This window comes from Trichomycterus rosablanca, chromosome 3 (assembly GCF_030014385.1).
Source record: "Trichomycterus rosablanca isolate fTriRos1 chromosome 3, fTriRos1.hap1, whole genome shotgun sequence".
NCBI classification, from domain to species: domain Eukaryota; kingdom Metazoa; phylum Chordata; class Actinopteri; order Siluriformes; family Trichomycteridae; genus Trichomycterus; species Trichomycterus rosablanca.
In genome coordinates, this window is record NC_085990.1 from 12,932,818 (window position 1) to 12,956,445 (window position 23,628).

The 23,628-nt window shown below is 38.3% G+C and overlaps 2 protein-coding genes across 8 annotated transcripts in view; both read left to right on the forward strand.

Annotated features, from left to right (window-relative positions):
- Positions 1-5,929, forward strand: part of clstn3 (calsyntenin 3) — a 43,508-nt gene extending 37,579 nt beyond the window's left edge. For all 3 annotated transcript variants that reach the window (XM_062992720.1, XM_062992721.1, XM_062992722.1), the window contains 4 exons: positions 1,383-1,528; positions 1,617-1,752; positions 1,861-2,045; positions 2,792-5,929. In XM_062992720.1, coding sequence (XP_062848790.1) covers positions 1,383-1,528; positions 1,617-1,752; positions 1,861-2,045; positions 2,792-2,941 — 617 coding nt within the window. In that variant the 3' untranslated portion in view covers positions 2,942-5,929. The remainder of the gene's footprint in view (positions 1-1,382; positions 1,529-1,616; positions 1,753-1,860; positions 2,046-2,791) is intronic.
- A 2,761-nt stretch (positions 5,930-8,690) lies between these two features.
- On the forward strand, positions 8,691-23,300 carry pex5 (peroxisomal biogenesis factor 5). 5 transcript variants are annotated; one of them, XM_062992724.1, is made up of 17 exons: positions 8,691-8,906; positions 9,282-9,344; positions 10,531-10,688; positions 10,775-10,813; positions 11,059-11,176; positions 12,010-12,153; positions 13,489-13,573; positions 14,213-14,303; positions 15,578-15,700; positions 17,645-17,728; positions 17,847-17,966; positions 19,286-19,429; positions 19,534-19,604; positions 19,682-19,903; positions 20,629-20,794; positions 20,980-21,137; positions 21,855-23,300. In XM_062992724.1, the coding sequence occupies exons 3-17, from the start codon at positions 10,575-10,577 to the stop codon at positions 22,093-22,095; spliced, it is 1,920 nt and encodes a 639-aa protein (XP_062848794.1). In that variant the 5' UTR covers positions 8,691-8,906; positions 9,282-9,344; positions 10,531-10,574; the 3' UTR covers positions 22,096-23,300. The 5 variants fall into 5 exon arrangements, with proteins under 5 accessions (XP_062848794.1, XP_062848793.1, XP_062848795.1 ...); XM_062992723.1 differs by lacking the exon at positions 9,282-9,344; XM_062992725.1 differs by lacking the exon at positions 9,282-9,344 and having other exon boundaries at positions 15,596-15,700.
- Positions 23,301-23,628: the final 328 nt, after the last annotated feature.

Sequence of the window (23,628 nt, forward strand, 5' to 3'; positions counted from 1 at the left end):
TGGAGGACAGAAGAGCTTCTTAAAGAAGAAGTTACAGGTCTGTGAGAGCCAGAAATCTTGCTTGTTTGTGGGTGACCAAATACTTATTTTCCACCATAATTTACAAATAAATTCTTTAAAAATCCTACAATGTGATTTCCTGGATTTTTTTTTCTCATTTTGTCTCTCATAGTTGAAGTGTACCTATGATGAAAATTACAGACCTCTCTCATCTTTCTAAGTAGGAGAACTTGCACAATCAGTGGCTGACTAAATACTTTTTGGCCCCACTGTGTATATATGCTGTTTTAGGATAAGTATACACAATAAATAAATATATTTTTACATTGTCTTTCATAAAAGACCTACAGTAGTTATCAGGATTTAAAGATAATGCATGTGTGAACACTTACATGGAACAGTGGTCTTTTTACCATGATCAAGAAAAGAAAAACTCTATGTCCAGATGGTCAAATGTCATTTAGGATTCGCCAAAAAAAACTGGTCTGCCATTAATTACAAGCTGCTAGATCGAAGTTGTTACTGTCCACAGTCAAACGTACTTTACATGTACATACTATGGGGCTTCAATTCTGGACAAAAAAACCCTGTTCAAACATTGCCAGTGTAAAGCTTTACGATTGAGAATTTAGTCATTTAAGCCCCTTTCACTGAGCACTGTGGCTTCACTGGCCTGGACCGGAATGTTGTTGCAATCTTTTGGCTAGCACAGTTGGCCTGTGAGGGTATTCTCCATAGGCCATTGCTGCTGGCCCATACCAACCATTAATCTAAGATGCATACAGAAGAGTATGCATTTACAGAGAACATTTACAGCTATGTGTGGGTTTCTGTGAGGACAGCTAGTGGTATAAACCTAAATATGGACCAGTAATCCTTCACTAAGGTCAAACTAAATAAAAAAGGAGTGAAGACACCCTCTGCGGCAAGCAAAGTCTTCTGCAAATGTTAACACACGTTATATTAAATTTGGACTTAGTAATAGTGATTGTTGCATGTGCAAAAGTTTGGACAACCTTTAAGTTGTATTAGAGCATAATTAAATATTTGGCTTCTCATGGCCTTTCCAGTTAGCTGATCTGAATCCAATGGAGAACATTGGGCTTGTAGTAAACAGGAATGTGCAGCTGACAAATCTTCAGTAAATACAAGATGCAGTCATGTCAACGTGACCCAACATTTTATAAAAATGTTTTCAAGACATTGTAAAATCCATGTCACAAACAAATGAACACAAGGGCTGTATTTACTGTTTATATCCTGGCCTTGAATGCTGTATAATGGAGGTAATAGATAATTTTGTGTGCAGGTTAATAGATTGTATTTTTGTAAATTTTACATCTGGAATGCCTGTCATTTTTTCCCTCTTTTTTCAATCTAAGGGGCGGAGTCTATCTCAGTGTATGAGGACATACTGCGTTCAGTTCGTTACCGATTAGCCAAGGGTACCGCCCGCTTCGAGAGGAGATTCAGGCTGTCCTGTTCAGAAATGAATGGACGCTACACAAGTAACGAGCTCACACTGGAGGTACAGAAAACACCATGTACTACACAAATAGGGTCAACAGTGCAACACCAAATCCTGAATCACAAACCTCATTCTATTTTTCATCCAGGTGAATTTCCTGCACTCTCTGGACAGTCTGTATCACCCGTCACACCTGCTGGCCTCTCAGCAGCAGTTCCTCCACCCGTCTCATCACACAGGAGAGCTGAGCGGACACACACTGCCAAACCCGCACCGCAACTCTGGTACGCACACAGTGACTCATCAAAAGCTCATTTAATCAACACAGCAGTAAGATACCCAGTGCCCACACTGCATTTCTCTGAAGATTTCCTTTTAATTCTGTTTTGTAGTGGTGCCAGGAGCCGCCACCATCATCATCATGGTGTGCGTGGGCTTCTTGGTGGTCATGGTAATCCTCGGTGTGTTCCGCATCCGCTCCATCCATCGCCGAGGAGAGGGATCCAGAGGTGCCGGCAAAGATGGAAGCAACCAATGGGATGATTCAGCCCTCACCATAATCGTCAACCCAATGGAGGTAATTATTGTTAAGTATACAGGTGTATAGAGACATTTGTGATTTGGGAAGTATTTAATAATATTTGAAGACACTTTCATGATACACAATCCATTATGATATTTTTTCCACCCAAGGATGATGGGGGGTCTCTGCTGAGTCTGGTTCTTCTCAAAGTTACTTCCTGTAATTTTAAGGGAGTTTTTCCTTGGCACTTTCGCCTTGGCTTGCTTAACAGGGGGTTTGGTCTGTCGGTCCTGCTCTATACAAATAAATTTAACCTGACTTGACTTTTTAAAGCCGCCATGTTTATCCAAAAACTCAGGAACATTAATGTAGGTGTAACGTTAATGTTTTGAGTTGGGGGGAAAGAAGATGGGGAGCATTTTAGATTTGTTTTATGCGATAGTCACACCCAGAGTTCAAACAGTTCAAGCTGTTTTTTTAAAAAACCTGCTTAATAGCGGACCAAATTTTATGTTATTTTGAAAATACCTCGCGAGCCATTTCAGCAATTACGAACTCTGCCAACCTAGCTCCCTCAGGCACTGCCAGTTGTGCCTGTTTGATGCCCTGGCCAGGTCCGTAGCACTAGGACAAATGCTTGGCATCTCTGTGACGATGAGCTAGTGTATAAGACCACTGCAGTCTGTAAGTTGTCTAGAATATTAAAATCATTACATCTATCCATAGACTGAACTGATTATTCATCCCAGTTGGAATTGACATTTACGTAATACAAATCTATTTTCTGTCTCATTTTTCAGTCCTATGAGAACCGCATGGGTATTTCTGCAGACACAGAGGGCGAAGGTGATGAGGAGGAGGAAGCGGTTGAGTCACCTGACGATACAGGCGATGACCAGCGAATTATCATTAAGAAGGAGGGAAGAGACTCCACCCCCCGTCGCTACTGAGTCGAATTTATTCATGCGTGTAAAAACCACCTGCACACCTATAATAAACAATATAAAACCACACACTTCCACTCACATATATTCACATGGCATTAATGTACTCGTATCAGGCTTTGTGAATGCATTGTCTCTGGAAAATATGCCCACACACACTCACACACACTTACAATGCATAGCATCCCACTCCAACGTTCAGTCAGTGCTCTGTCCACATTTCACTCAGTGTATGTATGCACAATGATGTAATAACCATCAGTGAATGTGACCACTGCACCATAGTCATACACTGAAACTCCGGGTATAATTACAGATGAATGTAAGCTATGTGATTTACATTACTGTAGAATTCAGCCTGTGAAGTTAATCTTATAAGTAATGACATTTTTACAGTAAAACAGTAGTGTGGTTGGTGTAATTCATATAATGTACAGTTTAGTTTGAAATCTGTTCCTAAAACATTCCTTCAGCTACAAGTTCAGCTTTGGAGAATGAGTGTAAATGCTAATAAGCTATGTGCAGATAAATTAGTCTCTCTGAACTGGACATGACCTCATTATGAGAATATACGTCTGGAGAACCATGTGAAGAAATAAAGTTAAGGTCACATTTAACATATATTTTAAGCGACATGTGGATCATGACAGTCTTGGGATTTCAAGATTTTAATCCATCTCTAACCCTCCTTGTATGCCCGTCCCAAATTGAAATTTTAATGCTGGAACTGTGACATGCTGGCTGAAGAGGGCAGACACAATAATGCAGTCCCTTTGGTGATTGCAGTTGCCAGCTGCATATTTCTACCTGACAGTGGTGGAGTCTCACAGAGAGCCAAATCGTGTATGGTGAGAGACATTATGAGCTCCAGATTATTCATCACTAGTGCCTAAACCAGACAGCAGAGGCCACAGTTGGATAGTGGCAATGAATTTGACTTACCTATGTCAACAGTGTAGGTGCCCAGCAAGGATGAAAGCACTGCATGGGATTCAAGCTCAACAGTGCTGAGTGATCCATATACATAATGTAACTGGAATTAGTTAAATGTTATTTTTGTGGCATGACCTCCTAATTTCTAGTTAGTTACTATTGACTACAGCTGGTGACTTCGTTTTACCCGTATAACTAGGGCTAGTTTGATTGTCTTTTATTGCCAAGGCTAGAAGGACTCTAATGTTTTCTCAGTCAAGCTTTTAAGGTGCTAATTTGCAACAACCTTTAAGCCTATGCTGATAAAAAGCTTGCTTTACTGTGGACAGTGACATCTGTGTTCCCGCTACTTCCAGTTCATGTCCCTTGCAAGTATACATTACACTTACAAGTATTTTTACAAGTATTTCAACTGTATGCTAGAACATGTAAAAAAGTGAAATTTTTAAGATAGGGTAATGCCATGTGAAGGTGAAGCTAAATAAGTTGTGATTGAATGGGGGCTGCATCCCAAATTCCATACTACCTTACTAAAAAGCAACAATGTTATTAATTTGCATAAAAAACAATAACTAACAATAAGAAAACTGTAGACAAATAATACTAGAAAACTGTGAAAAATTAAATAAACACTAACAGTAACCTACAACATAAGCAAAAAGGTTTTTTTTTTTTTTTTGGTTTTTTTTTAATGTGTAAAGTATACGAGGAAGTTGTTTACCAGGCTATAATTACTGTAGATTTGATGAAGTAAATGGTGTCTTAGACTAAAACTAAACTGAAAGATTTTAGTCCTAAAACTGCTTAAAAATGAAAAAATAAATATAATTAACATAAATAAAAATGTCATAAAACATTATAATCTGCTGTAAAGTAGGTCAAAAGTACTAAATCACTGGTGTTATTACATACTACTCAGTATATGGTATGAAGTTTGGGATGCAGCACTGGCAACGAGCGTTATTTTACCATACATTCAGGCTACTATGGCTAAAAAGTCTCAAATTAAACATTTTGTTTGCTGCATGTTGTAAAACAGTCTGATATGCTGCCTCACTTCTGTTGTGGATTTTACTCCTGATGGTAAACGTCCTCAGACTAAAGAAAAGAAGTTAGTCACTGTGGGAAAGCCTTTATGTTTAGCCTGTACTCTCTTTCTTAGAACTTCACTATTACCTATTGAAAGGAATTAGGTTCTCCAGACATGTTTTCTCATCACATCTGGCTTTGTTATACTTCCGGTAACGTGTATCTCTCTGCTGAAAACTCACACGCACACCACACACAGACAAATAAGCATATACTGTAAACAGGAAGCTCAATATACACTGCACACTATTACTTGCTATGACAGGTTGTAAGTTTTCCACACTACACATCTGAATGTTCGCTCAGCTTGGGCAGTTTTGATTGTATTTAAATGTATGTAAATACAAATGACTATTATTATGATTATTAATATTTTGTTAGTTCTGTTGTTCTGATCCATATTCAGTCTTTGCACTTTTAAAATGGGCTAGTTATTATTTTCTATTCTTATTATTTCTCCAATGATTAGTAATTCTATAATTCACAGTATAGTGATAAGAATATTAGAAATAATAACAGTCCTGAATGGCTTTATGAGTATTTATTTGTTTGTTTAACTGTGTAATTTAAGAATTGTTAATATATAAATAACAGATGGCACATTGTTGTTATATTTAATTTTTCACTCTCATCGGTACATCTCTTTTCTATCTTTCCCTTTTCTGTTCTTAGTGTTTTTATTTCTGAATATACACCCATGACCCATGATCACGTGTGTTTTCTCTTGCTCTCTCTGTCTGTGTCAGTGTACAGTGAAAATCATGTCTGTTATAATAAAGGCCTGGTGTTTTTCAATGTGATACAAAGAATGAATAAATTGCATTATTAAATGATGTGACTATGATCACTACTGAGATATCTACCTAAAATCATAACTGATACAGTAACTATTAACTGATTGTTATTGAAAACTGTCTAAATAACAAAAGCTGTTCAAAGGTTCATAATAAAATCACTCGGATGACTTCAGAATGGTGACATATGTGTAATGATTTTTCGGCTGTTCTTTTTCTGTGATTAAACGATTGGAACACATACTTTATTTCCATCCCCTAAAATGTGTAACAAATGTAAGGTCCTTTATAAGTTTATTGTGGGTTATCTGAAAAATGCTAGATACAGCTATTTAAATGATTGTGGATGGTGTTCAGTAATTGAGACCTGAGGAATCCAATTGTTGTAGTCGTGAAAGTAGAAATGTTTTTCTTATTCTTGCTTTATATAACACATTAGTTGCTCAACAGTCTGTGGACTCTGCTGTCATATATTGCACTTAAATGCAGCCCAACTTTCCAATAGGGGACAGGTCTAGTACCTATACTCTCTTACTACAAAGCCATGCTGTTAAAATGTGCAGAAAATTGTTTGACCTTGTCTTGCTGAATCATACAGGGATCTCCTGTAAAAATACATCACCTATAGCAGCATACTTTGCTCCAAAATATGTATCCCTTAGCATAAATGGCCCCTCTAAGAAGTGTAAGGTACTCGTGCCATTGGCATTACTCACCCTCACACACAATGACAAATGCTGTTGTTGTTTTTTTTGGTGTGTGTGTTGGTCCTTTTCATTTTGGCCCAAAAACATGACGTTCAGGTGGACTCATCTGACCAGAGCACACATTTTCACTTCATGTCAGTCCAAAGAAATCTGTCACTTTTCTAAATGTTGTTGTTGTATGGTTTTCGCTTTGCATGGTACATTTAAAAAAGTACATTCTAAAAAAAAAAAAAAAAAAGAATTCTCATTCCTAATTTGCATTTGTAGATGCAACAGACCGTTTTTGACAAGGGTTTTCTTAAAGCCTGTGTGATTTTATTCATTACAGAGGGATTGTTATGCTACAAATCCAATTCAACTACACTGCAGCCTCAGCTTACTTACAGATAACCTTACATTTTTTCAAAAAGGGAATTTATCTTTCCCTCAGAAATGGTGAGTAGCCTAGCAGTTGTAGCCACCACAAACGTAGCCTTGTGGTTAAGGTGCTGGACTACATTTACATTTACATTTTCAGCATTTAGCAGACGCTCTTATCCAGAGCGACTTACAGAAGTGCTTCTATAGTGAACATTTCATTTCTCAAGTTTAGGTAAACAACAGTCGAAGACCACAAATCTGCTAAAACCTGTTAGAACCAAAGTGGCTTTTTTTTTTTTTTAAATGGAAAAGATTGTTAGTAAATAAGTACAAGTCAGCCTAAGTGTTTAGTAAAAAGTTGGGTTTTTAATCGTTTTTTAAAGACAGCAAGAGACTCAGATGTTCGGACAGACAGAGGAAGTTCGTTCCACCATTTGGGCGCTAGAACAGAGAAGAGCCTTGATGCTTGTCTTCCTCTAGTCCTGGATGGAGGCTCAAGTCGAGCGAGACTAGAGGCTCGGAGGTTGCGTGGTACAGAGCGGGGTTTGATTAGACCCCGAAGGTAGCTTGGGGCTGGTCCATTTTTGGCTTTGTAGGCGAGCGTCAGTGTTTTAAACTGAATGCGTGCAGCTACAGGAAGCCAGTGAAGAGAACGCAGCAGTGGCTTGATGTGGCAGTGTTTGGGTTGGTTAAAAACCAGACGGGCAGCTGCATTTTGAATGAGCTGTAAGGGTTTAATCGTGGACATGGGAGCTCCAGCCAGAAGGGAGTTGCAGTAGTCCAACCGTGAGATTACAAGTGATTGCACCAGAATCTGGGTAGCTTCCCTGGAGAGAAATGGACGAATCTTCCTGATGTTGTACAGGAGGAACCGACACGCTCTTGTCATGTTGGCTATATGAGGAGAGAATGTCAGCTGGTTATCAAGAACAACACCAAGGCTTCTTACCTTATCAGATGGTCTGATCTGGGAGTCATCCAGAGAAATTACTAGGTCCTGGGTTGGAGACTGATCTCCAGGAATGAGCAACATCTCTGTCTTGCTGGGATTAAGTTTTAGATGATGAGGACTAGTAATCAGAAAGGTCGCTGGTTCAAGCCCCACCACTGCCAGGTTGCCGCTGTTGGACCCCTGAGCAAGACCGTTAAATCTCAGTTGCTTAGACAATATACTGTCACAGTACTGTAAGTCTCTCTGGATAAAAGCGTCTGCTAAATATTAAAAATGTAAATGTAAATCTAGGTCCTAGGCAGCAAAAAGCACCCCCTCATACACAGACACACCACTGCTATGTTTATTTGTATGGTTAAAATGATAAAACCCATATAGGACGTTCCATAATACAGACTGGTCATCCCTCACCGTTTTATCCCTGGAAGGTTTTCCACCACAAACGATTCAGGAATTGTATGAGAGCATTCCAACAATTATTATAAAAAACAAAGGTTGCCTCTGCTTCTTATCACCTCCACTACTATGTTACACATTGTTTCATATGTGTTGTTCATTTGTTTTATCCAATATGTCGGTTATATTAGTGTGTTCTATTCAGTACTCTCTGACCCAGTCAGACAATGAACTTCTCTTGCGTAACCTGACATAACGCTTGTGCTAACAGTATCGCAAGAACAAACTCGTTGTATTTTTTCACTTGTTTTAACATGCACCAATATTTTAAAACATAAAGTTTGCTGTGCCACCTCTTAGACATATTTTAACAACAACATGTGTCTTTAGCCTGCTCTGTGTGTACTGTCACTTCATGAATTTAGCGTAACGTTTGCGTAAGCTACGCACTAGTTGCCTCTAGTTACATTACAGCTGTCACCGGGTGCTTCTTAGCTTGTGTTTGTGAATGTGTGGAATGTAGCTTTGGCTCTGTGTAGCTGATTCGGGGTTTTAATGGGTTTGAGGATAATGCAAATATATTTAGAAACAATTTGTACTGACGTTCTGCAATAGCGAAATGGTTATTATTGTGAATGGTTGTGCGAGTGAAAGCTATTTTCCCGGTAGCTTGTGTTAGCAATTGGCTAAATATTAATCTGCACCGCTGAGGTAAGAACAGCCACATCGGCTGGACTGAGGTAAGTGTATTAGCTTTGCAGCTTTATAACCTATCCAGCTACACATATCATATTTTATTATTATTCACTAGTTTGTTCGTATGTTCTGTCTACTATATTTGCTAGCTTCTTGGCTATCTTGTGTTTAGCTGCTGGTTTAAAACACTGCTGAAACACGTACTGACTATTGATTTTGAGCTAGCTGTTGACATTGGTTAGCTATAAAGCTGACAGTTCATAAGATTTACTTCCAGTACCATGTAGTGTACACAGTGTATGGAATTGGTTGTATATACCATATAAGTGAATATTATAGGTAAACAATAGGTGGCAAAAACCAACATGTTGCTATACATAATTTCTCACTTCTTTATTAATGAATAACGACCACCACAGGACCACCACTGACAGTCTGAAGTTCACAAGGGACATGAATGTCTTGGAAGTTGTTTTTCTCTGGTATGAAATGTAATTTTAAGTCCCAAACATGCACAAATTGAAATAATTCATGTTCTATGTATGTTTTCTTAAATATACTGGTTTTTTTTTTTATATATACTGGTTATAAACATCTGGTGACTTTTCTGTGCTCATATAAATAGAGCTAGTTTGATTGCACTCTCTCCAAGGTTCAGAAACGAACCTTAATTATCACAATATGCTGAAAGCAAATGTGTTCAGATGGTCCGATGCAATCCAAGAACCACCAAAAACAGGCCAACCATTATATATAGATGACTGGCACATTATTGACACTGTCTACAGTCAGGCATGTTTGACACAGACACAGGCTTAAAGGCTGACTTGAAAACGAAAAGCCCCTGCTCCAAAATCAGCACCTTTGTTGCTCATCACATGGACTTAATAAAAAGCCCAAGAAGGAGCTTCTTAGTTGAATAACTGCATTAGACCACTATTCCATGTTATTTGTAATAATACTAGCCATGTCTATATAGACACAGCATGCCATTTTTGTGTAACAGAAAGTTATGGTCAATCATAATTAGTAACAATGAATTAGGAGGCCAAACCATGTTGCAGAAATGACCCCAATTCCCAAGGCTGCCAATCGCATGAATACCCATGATGTCCTAATCCCATTGTTGATGTCTGTTGGCATTTATAGCATAATCTGTGTCAGTGGATTGAAAAGCATTACTCTGTATACTTCTGGACATCCACAATAATTAATCTATCAAGTTATTAAAAACAAGTTTTTGTGGGTGACAATCCCAAATATAAGGTGCATATCAATCTACATCTACTTTATAATTTGTATTCTTTGATTTATGCTTTTAATTCAAACTTTATGGACAATGTTACCCACGTATGCACATGTGTCATGCAGACATTCATAATTTTTATTCCCTTGTCCTATCCCCACCTATAGTTATGACATGTTTTAATCAGCTTATGCAGCTTGTGTTAACGTCAGTGGAAATTCAGATCAAGCTGTTGGATTTAGATCAGAGGGGCAGACAGCAGGGTAGTCATGAAAATGATGAGATGACTTATTACAATCAGAGCTCCTTTAGGCTGTATTGCATTGTACTTTAAGGTGTCGCTTGTTTTGTAGCTATAGATTAATTTGTATGACATTGCTGCTTCATAACTTATAATTTAAATATTTGTTTTCCTGCCTTAGAAATTTCAATCTGTGTGTCTGAGCTGTTCTGACCCTGTGTTGCTATGGCGATGCGGGAGCTGGTGGAAGCAGAATGTGGGGGAGCCAATGCCCTTATGAAGCTGACCGGTCACATGACCCAGGAAGGTGGGGCTTGGAGACATCGGTCAACGCCCACTGTAAGTTTTGCTCGTGATTTTATATTGTCATTTAATTAAGTCGCCAGTTTAATTTTTGCCATTATTAACATACTTTTTTGTTTTAGATTCCCCCCACACCAATTGAAATAGCCACAGAGGAAGAGGTACGCATTTACCAATTTTATTTTGTTTGTTCTGTTAACCACTTATTTTATTGGGGACCTGCTGTCGGGGACTTACTGGTTAAGAGATCTGTGTACATAATAATTCTAATAAAAATCTAAACCAACTCATGCTGACCTCAGAGCCACTCTAAAAGAATAAATAATGTCCTTTTTGGCTGATAAAAAACTATGCAGATTGCTTTTCTTATTGTTGAACATCATACTAATAGCACCTATACTTACAGCTGGTAAGTGAATTTCTCCAGGCGCCCCCTCGCCCTCCCCAAAGTTTTGACATGGGGCAGCTATTGGAGGAGATGCAGCAAATCGACCAGCAGACTTATAGACAGGCCCCACAAAGAGGTAACTAACACACAGACAAAGTTGGTGCACAGGCCCAAGCACTCTTTTCTTTTCTCTGTCAGTCCATAATGCTCCTTTTTGTTTTTTTTAAAGTTTATTTCTTTGTAGTTGCTTCTTGGACTAATAAATGACTAAAGGTCTATGCTGCTTACTTTTAATGCTGTATTGTGGGTGCATCTCAATTTACGGACATATCAGTACGGTTTGTATGGTTAGAAGAACTGAGGAATGTAAAGACTTCAAAAGCAAGGTTACATAAGTGTTTTAATTTAGAAGCTTGAATAGTCAGTACATTTCCATCCTACCTCTGCAAACAAACCAAAACAATTTTACAGCTAACTCAATGGGCAAGCGAGTCAATCACTGTGCTTGCTAAAAACACAATTATGTTGAAATGACAAATGATTAATACTATAAATTACTGTAATACTATAAATCTAATATAACTCTACAATAATTATCTTATTACATGTATTAAAGCCTTTTTAGCTACTTTTTGCTAGCCACTGAGAAATATCTAAACTATTTGTTAAATGTGTCTGTTTAAAACAATGTTAAGTAGAAAGTTGGCTGATTAGTGTGCTGGTGTATGTTCATAAAACAAACACAATTATTGATAATTAAATATTTAATCATGTGATGTTCACATGCAGCAATTCTCTAATAAATATTAATGTAATGTGTAATTGCACTGGGTCATGGATGCGCATATTTTTTATGCACTATAAAACTGTGCTTGATCTAAATGCCCTTGTAAGTGACACTTTAATGTGAGTTAATGTCCGATTTCTTTATTATAAGGTCTGATGTAAGCTATAACTTTGTGATTGCAGCTCCAGATGTTGCTGCATTGGCATTATCCGGTGACTGGGCATCTGAGTTCCTGTCCAACGTTGACGCTGATGTGGCATCTGGCCAGCCTGGTTTTGATGCCTCGGATGCTGAATGGACCAGAGAATTCATCAATGAAGTTTCAGGTCAGTAGAAACTCTCTTTCCTTCCTGTTATAAATAGCTTCTTGGTGTTTGATTTACATTCTACACAATGTTTAAAGGCCTGCAGTTTGCTATTTAAACGCTTTATGCTAATAAACAGTAGCGGTAATTATAGGTAATTAGGTCCTCACCGGCTAAAAATAGGGACTTTCTGATTACTAGTCAAGTACCTGAACCCTTCAACTAACCGCCCTTGTCATGCACCTAATTGGCCTGATCATTCTTATATACAGTGCTGTAAAAAGTATTTGCTTCCTTTCTGATTTCTTCTTTTTTCATGTTTCATGTTTTTTTTTTAAGATAATTGTCTTCCATATGGCCATTTATATACAAAATCAATATAATTACTACAACTCAAATAGTTGTTAATAAAGGAAGCAAAAATGCTGCTTTTAATGTGTAGGCTCTCAGTCTCAAAGGAATAAGCTTTTTCAGCTTTCAGTTCTCTCTGGAGTTCTTGACACCACTTTTCGCACCACAAGACATAAAGAGCAAGACCCAAAGAGGAGAACACAGAGGTCCACATACACTATATACCCAGCAATTAGCACCACAAATGTACTTATTCAGTAATTAACCTTCTTAATTATCCCCTAAACCACCCCACTCCCACCCAGTACAGCTCATATTAAAACATACCCCACACATCTGTCAGATCTTAAATAACATTAACAAAAAAAACCTAAGAAAACAGCATTTGTTATTAAAGGGAATTTTTATAACCAACACCAACATTTTTTTCTATGTAGAAAAAAATGTACCCTTCTAAATTTAATGACTAGCTTTGTCACCTTTAGCAACAAAAACTGCAACCAAACCATTTTGGATAACTGAATTGCAGTCTTTGAAATTTTCCCACTTTGTTGCTGATTTTTTTAAATTCACCTATGTTGGAATGCTTTTAAGCATGAACTGCCCATGTAAGGTCCTGCCATAGCATTTTAACCAGTAATCAAGTCAGGATTGTAATGTCTTAAACCATAACTTGGTTTCTTTTGATCAGTTTTAAAGTAGACTTGCTTTAGTGATTCATGTAATTGTCTTACAGCATCAGCCAGCTGTATTTTGGCTTCAAATCACCAACTAGTTGCTAGACATGCTCCTTCAAAATAGAGAGAAAGAGATAAAATACATTTTTCTGTCAGTGTTCTTCTTGGTTACTGGGTAGTGTTGTTTGTCTTGTAACTCTCCCATGTACTCAGTTTTGCCCAAACTCTTTCTAAGCATTGAATTATAGAAGCTGACCTTCTCTAATGTGAACAATATCTACAGTATCTTTTTTCTTATTTATATTCATTTTCACTCTTTATTTTGCAGACCCTGGGCGATGGGCTGAAGAATACTTGGAGCAGTCAGAGGAGAAGCTGTGGTTGGGAGATCTGGGAGAAAAGGAGCAAGAATGGTAAAAGAGTGAATGCCAGAAAATGAAAACTTGTCAGTGAAAAGCTATTGAAGAATAAAAAGAAACTTGATATAAAAAAAATGTAATGAAAGGTCAGGAAAAGTTAACTGTTAAAGCACAGCCACAAAGGATGTGAAATTGCAGGGTTGGTACAGCTTACGGTGGTAGCTTTTTCAAAGGAATTGCAAAAGATTAATGAACTTTAAAAGAGAGTATTTCAACCTTGAGGCTTAGACAAACAATTTAAACTGAGACGTTCTGAGCAGAATTGTAAATCGTGTTTTTGGTGTTTAAATATGAGGAAAAAACCTGTATAAAAGAGAGAATTTGCTGCAGCTTATTTGTATGAAAAGGATATGTATATGTATATACATAAACAATATATATATATATATATGTGTGTGTGTGTGTGTGTGTGTGTTTGGTTGTGTGCGTGCGTGTTCAGGGAAAGCCTAGTATTAAGAGGAAAATTGCACAGTTATTGCAGATTTTGGATGTTTGACCGTGTTCAGTGCATAATATCATCAAAGAACTTGGAAACATCGCTGTGCATCAAGGCCACTATTAAATGCTTGTGACTGTCAAACCCTGTCAAACTGTCCCACTTGTCTTTAACCTCAAGTTTTTTTAATCCATTAGGACAAAGGAATACCAGCCAGGGGAGGATCTGAAGCAAACGGCTAATGAACTCATTGCAAAGGTGGATGACCCCAAACTGCAAAACACAGAGGTGAGGAAATGCACTTGTGCAGGTTACGCATTGGTGTACGCCAGACAGTTCAGGTCAACGCAATATTGTTACTTATGAAGTCGAGTACTATGGCATTATAAAAAATTATCTCCTTCAGGGACTAATAGCAGTTGGTTTTAGAAAGCTTGTGCTCTTGGCATCTGAAGTTGCTTAGAAAATCTGTGTTCTTTTTCCAGTGATTTGTGCAGAGCATACCGGACATTCCCATTTTATTACTTGTAATAGGAGCAGGAAGAACAGTCACCAGCTATAGTCAATCATTTTGTTGGATGTCTTTTTTGATCCATCGCATGCTTTTATATTTTAAGAAAACACACAATAGACTTTTTTTTTTAAAGTTCTTCTAAATTCATGGTTATGGATCCTTCACAGTCACTAACGTGTTTGCTCTGTACATTTGTAAAATAGCTTTAAATATTAGGTTGTTGTGATTTTGTTTTTTCTTTCTATTATGTAAGGGCTTTTCCCTAGTATATGAAGTCTAGTATACTTTTTGGGCTAGTTTTCTAGGCCCAGATTAGCCTTTATCCTACACAAAAAAGGACTTTCAGTGCTGAATCACCATTCATTATTTAATTCATTTATTCTTTTTATTTAACTTAACCCTTCACGCTAATGCTGTGTGCAAGGCAGGAATTCTCCTTGGACAAAACACCAGTTAATTGCAGGGCACCACACACTTACATATTCACTGACTTATTCACATCTAGAGTGGTCATTTCTATGCATAGATTTGAGAGGTGGCAAGAAGCCATTTTTAGGAAGGACAGACAGTGAACTATGCGATAATTGGGACCCATGTTATTGGGCAGTGGGAGCTTAGTGGGAGCTTATTGATTTGGAAACTGGACTAGTAATCAGAAGCACTGTTAAAACTAGGTTACCTCTGTTGGGCTTTTGAGCGAAGCACTTAACCCTTAATTGATTCGATTGTAATCGGTCACAATTGTAAGTCACTTCGGATAAAAGCATCCGCTAATTGTGGTAAATGTTAATGTGTGGCATTTATTCTACCAGCTGTGCTACTGTGCCACCCTGGATCACTGTATTAATTTACTCCAGAATGAGACTTAATCCATGTCTGAGTAACATGCTGTTTGCCTTTTCTGTTGAATTTTGCTTGCATTGCTGTACTGTATCATAATCATGCCAATTTTACAGTGGTACACGATGTCTTGATTGAGCTCATGTGTTCTGAATCCCAGTGACGGTGTGTAATGGCCGTTGTTGTTGTTATTGTTATTATTGTGCAGTTCCTGCGCTTTGTTAAGCAGATTGGCGAGGGCAGTGTGACTGTGGAAGACAAAGCAGGAAAGCAGCTCAGTGATAAAGCACAGGCCAATGAGGCACAGAACTGGGTGTCCAGCTTCACACAGGTATGAGGCCTATACACCTCCCATTGGTTGAGCGTTGGAAAGAAAGCATCTAAAGCTGGCAGTCATTTGAGCTCATGCTGTGCCAGAGAACTAAAATCATTTGACAAACAACTATGCCAATGTATTTGTGAAAATGCCACATTTTCATTGGCTTTCAGTATCAATAGACTAGATCATTCAGCCAGCTGAATAATGTATAATTTTTTGTGACATCCTTTTTTTCTGGCTTCTTTTGGACCCATCTATCTCTGTCCATACATAAATATAACTCCACTCTTAACCCAAAACCAAACCCTACATACCCATACCCTTTTGTCCCCCCTACCTGCCACCATAATGCTCGCCCAGTCCCTGAAGGAAACAGGGGCCGGGATTGTACAAGTGGAAACTCGAGCGTGCAAAGAGAAGAGTGACCAAGCAAAAGCTAAGCAGGCAGAACAGTGGGCTAATGTCTTCAAGCAGGTAGGACCCCTGTTTCTTAGCAACACAGATACAGTGGTCCTGCGACATGTATTTTTTAGTTCTTTTCTTTAATATTATCAGCTTTAGTACGTTACAGTTGGACGTCCATTTGTGGCTCTTTTGGAATTATCTGGATTTCTGCATAAAATACTCAAAAAATATGGTCTGACCCTCATCCAAGTCAAGAGTAGAAGAATTGACAATCACATTCTATAAACTTTAAAAAAACTGCTGCGTCTTTAGCATTATTTAACATTTCCTGTGGCTGCAGATCAGAATAGTGAGGAGAAATGTTGTACTGTTCACTGTTCTTTTTTTAACATTTATTTTAATTTTGTCATTTTAAGGAATCACTTGCCTTTACTCTGACTTTGCCGTTACAAAACATTGGTTTCATCTTTCTAACATTATCTTATGTATTAACTGTGTGTTTTGGGCCATTGTCTTGCATTATCCACCATTTATTGAGGTTATGGAAAGTGATGGAAGGGTACTCTTGGGACCCTTCTCCTGCAAAATATTGTGCTAGTTCAAATTCATTGTTTTCTCAATGATTGAACACTGTCCTGGCCCTAAAGCAGGAAACCAAACCTTAATTCTTCATGAATCACACTGGGGATTAGATTTTTGTCTCTGAACATATCTTTGTACATTTTTTGCCTCATTGGTCCACAACGCATTGTCTTAATTCCATCATGTTTTGCAACATGCAAAATCCACAATGTTTTTGGAGTGCATTTTAGTATAGAAAGACACTTCTATTTAAATCCAGGCATTTTGTAGATGCTTTTTTTTTTCCAAAGTGGCTTATACTATCAAGAAATTATGGGTTGGGGCCTTGCTCAAGGGCTTGGACCAATGACCTTTCAATCTCTGGTCCAGTCTACCACTGCTCCACTAAAAAGGTTTGATTATAGAAAGATACTTACATTTACATCTAGGCATTTAGCAGATGCTTTTATTCAAAGAGGCTTAAAATTGTAACTAGTGTCCTTTCAGTCACTAGTCTGGTCTATCTCTGCTCTACAGATTTCTACAGATCAAGTTTCCTTTTGTTACCTTGGGGTTTGTTTTAACTTCATTCAGAATTGGTGGTTGTGCTTTTGGTGTGATCCTTGCGGATCATTTGCAGAAAGTAATTGATAAGTAATTGTTGCAGAAATGTGGTTAATCCCTAAAAGTTTAGAACTTGCACTTTCTTGTTTGCTAGGCAAACTCACACGCATTTGCAGTTGTTTTGTTAGATCTGTTTAGTTCCTGAACGTTAACTGTGATTAGCTGTTAAGTCTGCTTGCTGCATTTAAGTAGAAAGAAAGGGAACAGGGGATAGATGCTTTCTCCTGCGCTTTCTCAGCCCCTCTTTCTTATTTGCTTTTAGGGTTTTTCCCTGCCTTCCTTGTGTGTTCCCTGTTTATGTTCCTTTTATCTTCTGTATGCAAATGTCAGTTGACAGTTAAGATTTTAGCTGTTTTCTGTTTTCAGGCTTCAGAAGAGTCGGCAGAGGCATGGGTAGACGAGTTTGCTACAGCAGGTCCTGACTTTCAGCAGGCAAAAGCTGCTGTGGAGGTAAGGAGCACATGCATTCCTCCAATACTTCAACTACAAGTGTGTGTGTAAAGTAGCATACTTGTGCAGTTATAAAAATGGTTTATGCAAACGTGTGCATGTTTGTGTGTGTGCTTAGAGTGATGTGGATTTTTGGGAGAAGCTGCAGGAGGAGTGGGAGGAGATGGCTAAAAGAGATGCTGAGGCTCATCCCTGGCTTTCAGACTTTGACCAGATGCTGAGCACCTCCTATGACAAGGTAGCTGTGGATATTACACACACACACACACACACACACACACACATTTGTTTTCTATGGTTGTGTTCAAAAACCTAGTGAGCGCTCTACGTAGACAGCATTTTACGTCACCCTACGCGCGCTAACGAGAAGGAGACTGTTTGAATTCTTACATACCTTAAAATGCTGCCTAGTAAGGCACCTTAAATCTGAATGGTATTTTGACAGAATAACGAGGGAGCATCCGATGCTGCCTCGCAGTGAAGGCAATCCCAGCATTCAGTACGGCACAACTTTTTTCACAGAAAAAGAAATAATATGGCGGACAGTGCAGAGCAGCAAACAGAGTTATTTTCAAACGTAAATAAATTATTATTAATTTTTAATTTGTATAAACTTGCACAAGTGTCATTTATTTGCAAATATGGGCTTGTCAGCAAATTTAACCGCTTTCAGTACACAGGGAGTTAGTTGACATGTTAGCGCTTTGTGCCACCTCATCCCATTGGTTTGAATGGCATGAGGTTAACTGTGTTAGCTTAGTAAGCAAAAAGTTATGGAATTGCTGTCTTAAGTAGTGCGTTTGAATAACTTGACTTATAAGTCGATGACTTATTAGAATCCTCTCTGCTTAGGCAGCTGCCTATGTAGGCAGTAAGACAGCAAGGCAGCTCACTATATAGGGCAGACCCACAATATATATATATATAACTAGCGTGATTCTTGGAGCTACCAAACCCGTAGATATTGTTTTATAGGAACACTCAGGTGGCCTAGTACTGTATAAAGAATGGATGATTTACAGACAGCAGTTTGCAATACGTCTCTCTGTGGGACTAAATTTCTGGCAGAGAAAAAGAAGCCGAGTAGTATACTGCAATAGTTGTGAGCCAAATAAGACCCATATCTCAAAGTACCATAGAGTATTAAACTAAATATGTCTTTTAATCTGATTTTTCTAATACCTGACCTGGAACAGTCACATGGCTTTGTCATGTAACCTAAACAAAAACCCAAAACCTAATTTCATAAAAATGCTCACCACTTCAGACTGTAGGAAGGGTTGTTTATAATGTATTTTTCTGCACAGTGTAGCATATTTTGTATATTTTGAAACACATTCATGGAAGTACCATTTCAATCCTTACTTTCAGTGTCTTTGGAGGGCTGTTGTGTGTATGAAAACCCTATTTTTAGATTTGCCATATTGTTTCACTTGCCCACTAAATACAGATACAAAAAATACTATGTTAATTCTGTTTTGTTTTTTTGTTGTTGTTGTTAATTATGTGTGCACCAGTTTGTATATTTTTACTTAGTGCTTATTGTGTGGTTTTCAGGGGTACCAGTTTGAGGAGGAAAATCCATACCTGTCCCATGAAGACCCACTGGCGGAGGGAGTGAAGAGGATGGAAGCTGGAGACATCCCTGGAGCTGTACGCCTGTTTGAAAGCGCTGTGCAGAGAGAACCAGACAACCAGCTGGTTAGAATTCAATGTTTAACAACATAACATAGATCAGTACTAATAATCCAGTACTGTTATCGTGTCTTTGGATTTTAAGGGTTTTGTCTCTTTTATATGCTCAGGCCTGGCAGTATCTGGGAACTTGCCAAGCAGAAAATGAGCAGGAGTTTGCAGCTATCAGTGCCCTTCGCAGGTCAGTAAACAATCCACTTTCTTATGCATCAGCTTCTTTTCGTACTGTATTTTCACCTAAAGTTATTTTGCTTATAGGTGTATTGAGCTGAAGAAAGACAATTTGACTGCCCTCATGGCACTGGCTGTCAGCTTTACCAACGAATCATTGCACCGGCAAGCCTGTGAGACACTCCGTGATTGGCTGAGACACAACCCAAAATACCGGCATATCCTTGAGCAGATGGAGGCTAAGGAGGAAAGGGGGGGAGTTCGAGAGCGAGAAAAGGAGAAGGAGAGATTCGGATCTCTGTTGCCAGAGTAAGGCTATTTTAAAGCTGTTGCTGTAAATGCACCATAAATAGGGCTCTGGCAGATCTGCATATCCTGGACCATCCTGATATTCCATTATTAGTCTACATATTCTCTTTATAAAAATGGTGTCCATTATGTTTTGAAATGTATTTTATGGACATACACTCCAAAAGTATATGGACACCTAACTATGAGTTTGTTGAAAAGACTCAATTCAGAACCATGGGCATTCATATGTAGTAGGCCCCCCATTGTGACTAACAGCCTTTCCATATTAGTGAAAAGCTTTCCACAAGATTGTCTGTGTAGGGAGGGGGTATTTGTGCCAATTGGAGTACATCCCAAAGGTCTTCATTGGGTTAAGGTCAAACTTAAGGGCCAAACTTGTCAAATCATGTTTTTTTAAACCTCGCTTTGTGCACATAGACACGGTCATGCTAAAACAGGAAATGTACATTTAAACCTGTTAGCAATAATTAAAAGGGGTGTCCACATCCTTATATAGATCCTTATATACTTAAATAGAGTGTTATCATATAAAATTACATATACATATTAAAATACAATCACTTTTGTGTACTATTGGGACAAATATAAATCTAATTTAAGAAAGAAATACAAGCAGTTTGGAACATGTAATTATTTTGTTCTGTAAATGTATGAAAACCATGGTAAGATATAAAATAAATGTAGTGTTTAATGTAGCCTTTTTTTTTTTTTTTATCTTTTAGGGCTTTGTTCAATGAGGTGCAGTCATTGTTTCTGAGTGCGGCCACTGCTGATCCTACACGGGTCGACCCACAGCTGCAGTGTGGTCTCGGTGTTCTCTTCAACCTGAGTGGAGAGTATGACAAGGCTGTGGACTGTTTTAGTGCTGCTCTGTCTGTTACACCACAGGTATACTCAAATAGACTGCCATTTAATTAGGTACACTTACTCATTCATTAACCATTTGGTTTGGAAAACCACATATATAGGCACACTTTAAAAGCGTACTTTTATTAAATATAGCTGAATAATCTTTGACTGCACACACTGATTAAAGATGATTAAAGTCTGTAATTGGTTTGATGTATTTGCAGGATTATTTGCTGTGGAATAAATTGGGAGCTACTCTTGCTAATGGGAATCACTCTGAGGAGGCCGTGGCTGCCTACAGAAGGGCTCTTGAACTGCAACCTGGGTTTGTGCGCAGTCGTTACAACCTGGGCATCAGCTGTGTTAACCTGGGAGCTCACAGGTAAGAACCTTTACATTTACAGCATTTAGTGGACAGTTTCATTTAAAGCAACCTAACATATATATTATTATATATTGTATCTGGACGTGGCTCAGTGGGTAGCACTGTCACCTCACAGCAAGAAGGCCCTGGGTTTGATTTCCAGGTGGAGTGGTCCAGGTCCTTTCCATGTGGAGTTTGCATGGTCTCCCCGTGTCTGCATGGGTTTCCTCCGGGAGCTCCGGTTTCCTCCCACAGTCCAAAGACAAACAAGTGAGATGAATTGGAGATGACCATGTCTATGACTGTTTGACATTAAAAGATTTTAACTGATCTACCTTGTGTAACGAGTAAATACCTGTCTTGTCATGAATGAACCAAAGTGTGTAAAATGGCGTTAAAATCCTAATAAATAAATATATTGTATTTGTCCTAATCTTAGATGATCTTCTGGTTTAATGCTTGCTAATCGGTAGTGCTGCATATTGCCAGTTTGCAACTTAATAGAGAAGTTGTGAGACAGTTTCAATCTGTTTGCAGGCCTGTACTTTGCCCTCCGACCAGACTGTGTTCTGTATTTATCTACATACTCTCTTGTATTTAGCAAGTTGGCTTTGTTTGTGTTTACATTCCGTCACTCCAGGCTAACAAACTGGCTGGAGTAGTATTTTATTACTCACTGTTGTTGTAATGTTGCACTGCTAATTTACATGCTCATGTTCTTTCTTTCTCTCTCAGGGAAGCGGTGGAGCATTTTCTGGAGGCGCTCTCTCTACAGAGGCAGGCGGCTGGAGAGGTAGAAGGGGGTGCAGGTCGAGCACCCGGAGCTGCTGCAACCATCATGTCAGACAACATCTGGTCCACCCTACGCATGGCACTGAGCATGATGGGGGAAAGCTCGCTGTACACCGCTGCAGACCGCCGAGATCTGGACACGCTGCTGGCACATTTCTGCCAAAGGGATGATGGGACAGACTGAGGGTGGGAGAAAGGAAAGGAGTGGAGAGAGGTATTGTGTGAATGTGGAGAAAAGTGTCTTGGAAGTACAGGAAATTGAAGAAGTACATTTTGATCATTCAAGAGAGTCGTTAAAAAGGGACAGTGGGAACAAAGCGGTAATGGTGATTCAAATGAGTGTGAAGCACTCAACACATGCACTACATGTCTGAATGGACTGATTGACAAGTGACAATGGCTATTATTAAGTAATGGGCAATACATCGTTCAGCCGAATAGACCAGGGAACTTTGGGAGCTGTTAGGTCATTTAAACCACTAAATTGGTGCTGGTGTACCAATTGGTGCCAGAGGTACAAACTTAGAGTTAAAGCGAAAAGTTTTATACACTAAGGGACATGTATGCAATGGCAGTGGTGGGTTTTAATGATTTCTGCAGTTTTCTGTGACTGAATAATTTAAACACATATGCTGCTGGCTTGGATTATACATTCAACAACTTTGTATTACATTAATAATTTATTGGTGTAATTTGCATATTAAAGGTTATTGATGCCCCCATCCTGATTATCCAGAGAACCCCCCAAAAACAGGTCTGCCAAGGGTACAGCTGCTGAAACATGGGTGATACTGTCCACAGGCTGCCATGCAAAGACACACAACTACATTTTTGGTTTTTTTATTTTTTTATTTTAAAATGTCTGCACTGTTGTTCTTTTTTTGTATTGGCTGTTGTGGGTATCTGCTCTGGAACCAGCACGGACACAGTGTCAGTGGAAAAAAGTGACCGCAGGTACTGATACAGATACTGATACAGAACTGAATTTAAGGTCCTCATGCACAAGTCTATTGTTGTTTTTCTTATGAAAAGTATTATATATTCCAGGTACTTGAACACAGTAATGCCAGTTATTTTAACTCAAAACAGTTGTTCATTGTAAATCCTGATTGTGTATGAGACTTGGAAGTAACAAACACTGAAGATACTAATCCTTGTATAATTAAAAGATCGTGTAATAAAGCAAGGATGAGAAATTAGGAACATAAACCAGACCTCTCATTCACTCCTCATCTAATTCAGCTGTAAATTAATCCGCTTAATTGTAAATGCTTTCATTTTGTGAATTGTACCATAATTATTGTATTAATATTATTATACCAGTTTTTAAATATAGCCAGCACATTGTAATTATCTACGAAATCCAGGCAATAAAACCTTAAAATCAGAGTCTGTCTTTTTTGGCATTTAGACATAACATTTTTATTTAGTTACAGCAGAGGTTTTCAAATGGTGGTACCACAGGTTGTTTCCTCTAGGTGGTTCCTGATCTTGGAACATTTACTGCATGCCCCAAAAACAAGAAACAATTTTAGCTGATGTATATTTACAAATGTTTTTACATTTACTTGTGTTTTAATGTTTAATAAAATACTGTTAACTGTATGCAGATCACAGTGCCTTACAAGCCTACATCACATGCTTAAATCATTAAATCTTAAAACTTTTGATACTTTATTTCCAAGGCTGACCACTTTACCCAGAAAAAGATTGAAGG

Coding starts and splice junctions, on each gene's coding strand:
- pex5 (XM_062992724.1), top strand. CDS start 10,575: ATGGCGATGCGGGAGCTGGTGGAAGCAGAATGTGGGGGAGCCAATGCC. Junction 10,814..11,058: donor AAATAGCCACAGAGGAAGAG/GTACGCATTTAC, acceptor CTATACTTACAG/CTGGTAAGTGAATTTCTCCA. Junction 20,795..20,979: donor CTCTGTCTGTTACACCACAG/GTATACTCAAAT, acceptor ATGTATTTGCAG/GATTATTTGCTGTGGAATAA.